The sequence below is a fragment of the Hipposideros armiger genome, unplaced genomic scaffold (assembly GCF_001890085.2).
Source record: "Hipposideros armiger isolate ML-2016 unplaced genomic scaffold, ASM189008v1 scaffold_10, whole genome shotgun sequence".
In the NCBI taxonomy this organism is placed as follows: Eukaryota; Metazoa; Chordata; class Mammalia; order Chiroptera; family Hipposideridae; genus Hipposideros; species Hipposideros armiger.
The window spans coordinates 7,486,643-7,496,226 of NW_017731360.1; the positions used below are offsets into that span (position 1 = coordinate 7,486,643).

Below are 9,584 nucleotides of genomic sequence, written 5' to 3' on the forward strand. Positions count from 1 at the left end.
GGGACTCCAATGCAGCATTCTGGCTCTAAACCTGATTCTGCCACCCGGAGGCTCTGATCAGGGGACAAGGGAGTAACCAGGGTCTTCCGTGGTGGCTGTCAGTAAGATGGAGCTGCTACCCTGGCCTGGGGTGGTTGGAAGTGGTAATTAGGCCCGCCCTGGCTCTCTGCCCACGTGGAGGCCACACCTGATGTCATTCCTCTGTTGTCACTGGGTCCCCCTGGGTGTGTCTGGGCTGCTGGCCTCAGGTGCTGAGCCCTGTGCCTGTCTCTACCCTTCCCGTCCCCCCCCCCCCAGGCTCAGCGCTGGCGCAGCGAGAACTTTGAGAGGCCCGTGGATCTCGAGGGCTCTGGGGACGACGACTCCTTCCCTGATGATGAGCTGGACGACCTGTACTCGGGGTCGGGCTCAGGCTGTAAGTTCCTCCCCTTCCCCTTGGCTGTCCATCCTGGTGGCAACGTCAACCTGCCTCCAGTGCCCCGCCCACGACTTGATCGCAGGGACAGTGCCCCACCCCAGGCTTTGATCCAGGGAACAGGAATCCACCCAGGCTCACTTGAGTGGCAGGGCGGGGGCCGGGGGGGGGGTGGTCAGGCAGGGGTATCTCATGGACCTCAAGTGCAAGAAGGGCCAGTCATCCTGTCATTTTCCTGGGCAACCAGGGCCTGGAGGCCTCCGAGCGCAGGACCCCCCCCCCCCAGTTCTGCCTCTTTGTCTCTTGTGCACTGCTTCAGTCTCGCTGCAGACCTCCAGCTTCCACTGGGGGAACACAGATGCCCCTCAGTTACCCACTTTTCAGTACTGTTCTGACCACTTGGAGGAATTTAGTAGCCACTTCTCAGTTCGGTGGCAAATCCTCAGCAGAGCCCATTTGATGGCTCTAGTCCAGTCAGCTGTGACCAAGGGCAGGCTTAGGGCAGTGTTAGGAAAGGGTGGGGCCTGGTTCCAGACCCAGCCTGGGAGTGGAGTGGTGTGAGGTAAGGGAGATGTCATGTGCCGAGTTCGGATCCCAGCTTTGCTACTTTAACAGCTGTGCCGCCTTTAGCCACCTTCCCTCCCTGAGTCTCTGTATTCTTATCTGTGAATGGTGATAAGTATACCTTCTTTTCTGAATCTCTGAAAGGCTTCAGCATAAGACATCAGGGTCTGACACAGAGAGGGAGCTCTAAAAAGGGTGTGTGTGCTGAGATTTGAGCTCAGTGAGAGGACAGGACAGGCCTGATCAGATGGTAGGAGGTCTGTGTGCTGCGGAACCAGCCACTCACAGCGCCCCCCCCCCCTGCCACTTTAGCCCGCTCCTTTAAACCCCTTGCAAGTTAATTTTCATTAAGTCTTTCTCTGGTGGGTGATGTCTACTCCCAAGCCTCCCTGGCCCCTTTTTGCTTCTCCTCTACGTGGTTAAGGTCCTCTAGTTGCTGGCCGCAGCTTCTTTCTGTCTCTCCTCATTTCCCCCCAAATTCCTTCACTTGACCTGGCTTTGAGTCTTCCAGATTGCTCGAGCATTCTCTTGTAGGAAGGTCTCCTTCTCCCTCTTGCCCTCGGCCTGCGCCTCAGGGAGCCCTTGACGTACCCACCGCCTGTGCTCGTGCTAGGGTATCCAGGTCTGACTCTTCCCAGAATACCCTTCCCCTGCTCCCCTCAGCCTTCAGTGAGATTTACAGCCAGTAGGTCCTTAGTTACCACTGCCTGGATTCAACCTGCTAGAAGCTCTAGGCTAGGTGAGCTGGAATACTCAGGGAAGACTTCCTGGAAGAGATGGCCCCCTAGAGGAACTTTTGGGTAGGCAGAGAGGAGTTGGGGAACATCCACCGGCCACCAGCCCACTGGTAACCTTTGTCCAGACTGCTTTCCTCCTCCTTTCCCTCATCTTGTCCTGGGAACATTGTGCAAAGAGTGAGGGTTGGAGCCCCACACCTTGATGGCCGTTGCTTACCTGGGATCCTCACCACACCCCTCACCGTCACCCAGCTCCCTAGCTCTCTCCTCTCCCCCATCCTCTCAGACTTCGAGCAGGAGTCAGGCATTGAGACAGCCATGCGGTTCAGCCCGGACGTGGCCCTGGCAGTGTCCACCACACCTGCTGTGCTGCCCACCACGGACATCCAGCCTGTGGGCACCCCGTTTGAAGAGCTCCCATCTGAGAGTCCCACCCCAGAGCCATCCACTAGCCTTCCAGTGGCGACAGAGGTCCCAGAAGAGCCCAGCCAGAGAGCTACCACCATCTCCACTCCCACGGCTACCACTGTGGCCACAACCACAGGGGCCCCGACTGTGGCCATGGTGCCTGCCACAGTGGCCACTGCCACTCCTAGCATCCCTGCAGCACCTCCTGCCACGGCCACCACCTCTGTCATAAGGACCACCGGCATACGCAGGCTTCTGCCTCTTCCACTGACCACGGCAGCCACAGCCCAAGCCACCACCCCAGCGGTGCCCTCACCTCCCACCACGGTGGCTATCTTGGACACAGAGGCCCCAACACCCAGGCTGGTCAGTACAGCTACCTCCAGGCCAAGGGCCCTTCCCAGGCCAGCTACCACCCAGGAGCCTGACATCCCTGAGAAGAGCACCCTGCCCCTGGGGACCACTGCCCCCGGACCAACCGAGGTGGCTCAGGTGAGAGAACTGGGGAGGAGAGCAGAGGAGGGTGGGTCAGGGTCTGGGGAGAGAGGATGGACTGGGCGGGGGTGAGGACTGGGAAGCTCTGGAGATGAGCCAGGCAGGAATGGGGAGGGTGAGAGAAGCATGTGGCCGATGGGGTCTTAGGATATTGGGAAGGAATTGGGTGATGAACGTGTTGGTGGGGGAGGGGCCAGGGGCCTGTGTATTCTGGTCACGGTACAGACTCAGGAGCCAGGCAGCTTGGGTTGGAATTCTTCCATTGCTACTTTTTAGCCATGTGACTTCAGGAAGTCACCAGTCCTTTCTATGCCTTCTATATCTCTGTTTCTTTATCTGTGTAAAAAGAGAAAGTACGAATGCAAATCATAATGTTGAGAGAATGAAATTTCCTGCCATATCCAAAGTGCTTAGGACAGTACCTGGCAGCAGCAAACAAACTGAAAGTGTGGGTATTGTTAGTGTCACCATAATCGTTGTTGTTATAATTGTTATTCATCTGAGGGTGACTAAGTGGGCAGCCCGAGAGGGATACTTGTAGCTCACATTCGGGGAGAGATACTTGTAGCTCACATTCGGGGAGCGCTGCCTGGGTAGCAGGCTCAGTGCTATGCACATTACCTGTGCCATCTCCTCACACCCACCCCGCAAGGTGGCACTGTGTTCGTCCTTCTTTTATTGGGGAGGCCGTTTTCCCAAGGCTTCACAAGCCAGCAGTGGCACAGTTAAGGATTTGTACTTGGCAGTTGGCTCCAGAGGCTGGGGCATGTGTGTGGGGGGTATTATGGGTGGAGGGTGGGAGATTGAAGGGAACAGGATCAAGATGTCAGAATCCCTGGGATGGATGAGATGAAGGAGACAGGAGAAGTAAACTGACTCCTGCTGGGTACAACAGGCAGGAAGCGGCCATGGTGACGTTGATTGGGGTACCAAAGCCCTTGAAAGCAGCCAGCCTCACAGAGCACAGCCCACATGCTGTGGACCTGCCTTCAGGTCAGCGTCAGCCCCTCTGATTGCCTGGTCAGCCCCAGCAGGACCCAGGCGCTGTCCTCAGCAACTCTGAGCAGCTGGGCAGCCTGGTGTTTCACAGCTGCTCGGCTAAGCAGGAAGGGGAGACAATGCCGGGCATGGATACCAGGTCACTGGTGCAGCCTCTGCACATGGCCTCTTGGCTTGGGCACCGGGCCCACAGTCTCCAGGCCCACTCTCTCCATCCCTGCCCTGATCCCAGCTCTGATCCTGCCCCACACGGTGGGAGCCATTGAGATTCAGGGTCACTGGGCTGGCTCCCTGGACACCTGCCCCCAAGGGGCATCATACTCTGCGGTTGTGCTCTTGGACTAACCTCCAGGCCAAGAGACTCACTTGTGCCCCAGGCATGTGGACCAGGGACCAGGCCCAAGCATATAACATCTGCACCCAACAGCCTCCTAACAGAAACTCTACAGGAGTCCCCCAGGCAGCTGCAGGGGGAAGTGACGGAGATGGGATGGGTACGGGATGTGGCCAGGTGAGAATAGGGGCAGCGAAGCATATGGTTAGACACATAGATGCTGGAGCTGCATAGAGCTGGATTTTAGCTCTGCTTCTACCACTTACTACTAGCTGTGTATCCTTGGGCAAGTCACTTAACCTCCCTGAGCCTACTTCCTGCTCTGTAAATTGGGCATAATAATGCCTCCTTCATGGAGGTCTTGTGAGGGTAAAATGCCCATAATGTGCTTAGCACAGTGCCTGGCACATAGTGAACGTTTGGTAAGTGTTAGCCCACTGGGAGAGAGAGAGAGAGAGAGAGAGAGAGAGAGAGAGAGAGAGAGAGAGAGAGAGAGAGAGAGTGTGTGTGTGTGTGTGTGTGCGCGCGTGTGTGTGTGTGCGCGTGCGCATGCACCTGCCCTGTGGCAGGGGGTGCTGGGGCCTGGCTCCTGGGCTCATGCCACTCCCCCTACAGACCCCAACTCCAGAGTCCTTCCTGACCACGACCCGGGATGAGCCAGATGTGCCAGTGAGCGGAGGGCCCAGTGGGGACTTTGAACTGCCAGAGGAAGAGACCACACAGCCAGATACAGCCAATGAAGTGGTGGCAGTGGGTGGGGCTGCAGCCAAGCCGTCACCTCCACCTGGGACGCTGCCCAAGGGTGCCCGCCCAGGCCCTGGCCTCCTGGACAATGCCATCGACTCGGGCAGCTCGGCGGCTCAGCTGCCACAGAAGAGCATCCTGGAGCGGAAGGAGGTGCTCGTAGGTGAGGCTTGGGCCCAGGAGGAGCCCAGGATGGAGCGGCTGGTTGGGCCTCAGTTTGTCCCCGAGGAACCCAGGAGGGCGGTCGGTGTGCATTTGCTAGGAGCCTGGTTTCTTAGGAAGGGATGGCTGGGGGTCTTAACCCCCAGGACCTAACCTCTGGTTCCTCCTCTGACCTTCCGCCATCCCAGGGTCTCACCCTGACTTATGCTTCCTTCAGCACTTTCCTCAGCACCTCTGACCCTTCCTTAGACTCTGCCTACCCTGCTACCTGCTACCCTGGGCCATGCTGATTGTCCCCTCCTGGACCTCACCCCCTGGATCCTAACCTCTGACCCTATTCTTTGGCTTGACCTGCCAGTGAGGACCTGCCCTGGTCATGTCTCCTGAAGAGTCTGGACTCGAGGTCCAAACCCTGCTCCCTATTTAGGAGCCTTGTGGCCTTGGGCAGGTCCCTTACCTCCCCAGACGCCCCTTTCCTCCTCTGTAGAACAGGAATCATCATGTTACACTTAATCCGTTCTCAGTGCACATCTGTTCATATGTTAACTCCTCCGTAGTTGGGACGAGCCCTAGTTTAGTTGGCAGAGCTTTTCTTTTCGAATGGTAGACAAAATAGTGGAGCATCTTCCAACTGTGCTGGCGTTTTTTACGTTGGATGGGGACCATAACACTGCCCTTGAGGTACATGAGGCTTCGCTAGGTTCGTGTGTGTTAGGCGACTAGAGCTGACCAGGCCACAGTGAGGGCTGTAAATGGCACCCAGAGCTGGTCGCATCAGAAATGACTCCAACTCCAGCCTCAGATGTGAGTCTCCGCCCCCACAGGGCCCTGCGCCCTCTCCTCTCCTCCCCCACCCACCTCCTGCTTTCGGGCTGTGACCTCTGCCGTCTTCTTCCGCAGCTGTGATTGTGGGCGGGGTTGTAGGCGCGCTCTTTGCCGCCTTCCTGGTCACCCTGCTCATCTACCGCATGAAGAAGAAAGACGAAGGCAGCTACACGCTGGAGGAGCCCAAGCAGGCAAGCGTCACGTACCAGAAGCCGGACAAACAGGAGGAGTTCTACGCTTAGCGGAGCCACCGTGCCTCCCCGGAGCCTCAGCGCTGCCCCTCCGCCCAGTCCCTGGCCCACTCCATCAGTCCGGGCCTGGGGCTGGGACTGGGCCTGGGAAGGAGCCTGGCCCCAGTTCATCTCTGCCCGCTCTCCCTCCCAAGGTCTGCCCAGACTGCCAGCCTCACACAGATCTTCCCCCAAGGGACGGAGGGTACTGCCACCTGTCCCAGACTGCCCTTATGAGCTCATCTCTTGTCTCCCCCGACCAGCTTGGGGCTTCAGGACCTCATGTCAGATGGACAAGAGGAAGGAAGCTCCTGATTGGCTGGTGGAAGAAGGGGTGGGGCTTGAACCCCCAATCTGGCCCCACAAGGCTGGGGTCTCATTTTGGGGACAGAGGGGCACTCTGGCTGGTTTCCAGGACAAGCATTTATAAGCCTAGCCCTTGAAATCGTCAAGACACTGCCACCACTCGCTCCTGTCCCAGGGCCCCTCTTCGCCTGGGTGAGAGTGTCCCTTGTCTCCAGCCTGTTTTGTCCTGGCCTCTCTGAGGTTGTGGGGTCACTCTCCCTTTGCCCCCACCCACTCACTGCACATGCACCTGAAGGTTTTACCTCTTTTCCAGTCTGTCCCTGAGGAATTGGCTTCCCGAGAGTGCCCTGGCAGCCACTGGTGAGGGGGGCTGGGCTGCTCGGATCTCCCTCTTGCAAGTGGATTCTGCACAGACACCATCTCTCACAGGGTCACACATATTATCACACTCAAAGACAAAAGCACGCAATGACAAAATCATACGAAATCCTGACCACCCTGCCAATCTAGATATGTCACAGACACATTTCTTCCAAAGATGTTCCTTCTCATGCGTTTCTCACGCACCCCAGATGCTGATGACAATGCAAGTCACAAGTCATCGTTGCCCAGTGGTGACGGTGTGGCTTGCTTCCCTCAGTCCCTCCCTCTTCCACACACGCACACACTAGCACCACACACGGTGTCTCTCGCTTTCAGGCTCACTGGGGAGGGTGGAATCAAGCCGGAACAGTCAGCCCATATTGGGTCCCCTGAGCTGCCCAGTTACACTCAGCCTCTCACCACAGCGCCCACATCAACCACGTTGCCACCGACCCTGCCATATCAGACACAATCCCACGTGGATGCACAGTCTCACCCCACATATCCCCACTCACACTGGAGGACAGGTGGGCACTTACCTTTCCCAGAAGAAAGTGTGGTGTGGGGGGACATTGTCACAAGCCCCCTTAGGGCATTGCACACCGCTGGCCTGGCCTCACCCCTGCCTGCTTCCCTCCCCTCTGTACCCACAAAGGGGTTGGTTCAGGAGCAGTCACCCACTAGCCGGGAGCCTTGCTGAGGAAGGCAGGTGGTTCCGGGAATTTGGCCTTGGGCTGGGGAGGGGATTTGGGTCTCCAGGACCAAAGGACCCAGGTCGGGTGGGGGCACGTGGTCTGGCTCCTGGTCTCCCTGTGTCCCCATCCTACTCTGAGCTAGGGGCTGACTCTGCCTCCCAGGACACAAGTCTCCAAAGTGCCTGTGAGGGTGGGCCCTGCCGCCTGGGCCCTCTGCACCCTCTACCCTCGGCCTTGCCAGGCCCACCTCAGCCCCATCCTGGGGTCCTCCTTGGGCCTTTCCCATGGACACCTGCCCACTTATTTGGTCAAACAACCTGGCGGTTCTCCTGGCTGCAGCTGATGGACCTGCAGCTGAAAGCAGCCCATCCAGCCGCATTGCCCCAGTGAGGGCTGAGAGCAGGTGGGGTAGGGGTGTCACCTCAGGCCCCAGCCCCCTGCCCCCTTCTTTACCCTTGCAAGTGGGGCCACTTCCATGGGTGTTTTACATGTGGGGTCACAAATCTCCTTTGGGGAGGGTATGCTCGGTGGGGGCTCTTGGAGCCTAGAGCTATGGTCTGAGTGGCAGTTGACTGGTGCTTACACCCCCACCCCTCACCCACACCCAGGTTAAAGTCAGGAACCCAGGTTTTATTTCTGTTCCCTTTTCAAGACGCACTGGCAACAGTGAGGGATGGGGTTGCCTGAGGTGGTGAGGGTGCGGATCCACTGGCTTGCACAGCTTGTCTGTTCCACTGTCCTTCCAGGCTGGAGCTCCCTCTTTCAGACCCCAAAGCCCCTCTTGGCAGCGCCTGGAGGCTTGTGAGGAACCCAGTTGGTCCCGGCCTTGGGGGGGGTCAGGAATGGGGGAGGCATCCTGGGCCCACGACCTGTTGGAGGTGGCCTGGCCTCAGCCATCCCTGGACCAGAAGGTCTGGAGGACAGGGGTGGACCAAAGTCCCAGACCCCCTCTCCCTTGTTCCCTGGTGGGCTGCTGTCTCAGGGTAGAGGCTCTGGTGAGAAGGCCTGGGCAGGCCAAGGCTGAGAAACCAGGGGGCATGGAGCAAAGAGGACCTGAACCCCCGAGTAAGCCCAGGGATGCTGGGACCAGGGTGGGAGACTGGTGGTGGGGTCGGGGTCTAGCACAGGATGCATGACTCGGGTTTAGGCTGGCTGGAGTGGGCTTGGAGTGTCCTGCATGGATGGGCCCAGCCTGGCCCCAGCAGGCCTCACCCTTCACATCTGAGGGCTGGCTTCCAACTTTTATGACTTAGGGCTTTGTCTCCTGGCATGGCCTCGTCTCTGTGTCCTTAGCATTTGCGAGAAGAGGCTGAGGGCCTCGTTCATGGAGACCTGAACCTGAGACAAATAAATACCCAGGTTTATCTTCATGAAGTTTAATGCAATCTGACAGCTCAAATCCACTCCGGCCAGCCACATCGGGCAAGGCAATCCAAGAGAGAGGTCTGTTCAAAGGACGAACTGGCGCTCTCCTCGGTGCAATGTGGGTGTGGGGCCTCACCCTGCCTGGTGTGATGTGTGTAGGGCCTGCGCAGTAGATACCAAACACCTCAGCACTTCTGGGGAGCATGTCCTGTGGGCCCTGGCATTTCCTGGAAGCACAGCCAATGCCAAAGGAGAGGGCGCTTGTGTGGCTTGAGAACCTCTCTGTGACTTCGGCTGCCGGGGAGCACAAGTCAGGCTGGGGCCTAGGAAGTTGGAGGTTGAACCCACCCTCCAGTTGTGATTTCTGGAGCCAGGCTCTGTCTCCCTAAGGGGCCAGGGGAGGTACCTCCTAAAAGGCTGGTCCCCTTGATCTCTGGAGGTGGATGGGTGGTAACCAGGGCTGGGTTGGGCAGGTCTGTGGGCAGCGGCTTGGGGTGCTCAGGCCAGACCCCTACCCTGGGTGGGCAAAGCCATCTCTGTCCAGGCCTCCAGCTGGGGCGCTGGGCACAGGGAGCAAACCCATCTCTGTCTCGGAGCAGGAGGGACCGCTGCCTCCTCGGCTCTCTGAATTTCTTCTGATTGCCACCACCCTGGACTTGCTTTCCCAGGCCTCCTGCCTGTAAATAGAAGCCCACAAACTGTACAGATTTACAGACGCTGAGACTGGGCCCAGAGTCGCCGTCTAAGGGCTGATGGCCCCCGTGTCCCCCAGGTGCCCACCTGGCAGCTCAGTGCACCCAGCCCCAGCGTGGTGAATGCATGTAAATATTTTTCGTAGGCAGCGTGGCTCCAGAGAGCCCCCTGAAGACAGTGTCCCTCCCGCGCCTCCTTTCTCCTGTACAGAGCCCTCCAAGAACCTGACCCGGGGTGGGCGCGAGTTTG

The 9,584-nt window shown here is 58.3% G+C and overlaps 1 protein-coding gene across 1 annotated transcript; it reads left to right on the top strand.

The window, feature by feature from the left end:
• Positions 1 to 302: 302 nt before the first annotated feature.
• Positions 303 to 8,947, top strand: SDC3 (syndecan 3). The gene is made up of 4 exons (XM_019660176.1): positions 303 to 415; positions 2,003 to 2,616; positions 4,568 to 4,859; positions 5,759 to 8,947. The coding sequence occupies exons 2-4, from the start codon at positions 2,035 to 2,037 to the stop codon at positions 5,923 to 5,925; spliced, it is 1,041 nt and encodes a 346-aa protein (XP_019515721.1). The 5' UTR covers positions 303 to 415; positions 2,003 to 2,034; the 3' UTR covers positions 5,926 to 8,947.
• Positions 8,948 to 9,584: the final 637 nt, after the last annotated feature.

Excerpts from the sequence above, each read along its gene's own strand:
- SDC3 (XM_019660176.1), top strand. The coding sequence starts at position 2,035 with ATGCGGTTCAGCCCGGACGTGGCCCTGGCAGTGTCCACCACACCTGCT. Across the intron at positions 2,617-4,567 it reads GACCAACCGAGGTGGCTCAG|ACCCCAACTCCAGAGTCCTT; the intron begins GTGAGAGAACTG and ends CTCCCCCTACAG. Across the intron at positions 4,860-5,758 it reads GCGGAAGGAGGTGCTCGTAG|CTGTGATTGTGGGCGGGGTT; the intron begins GTGAGGCTTGGG and ends CTTCTTCCGCAG.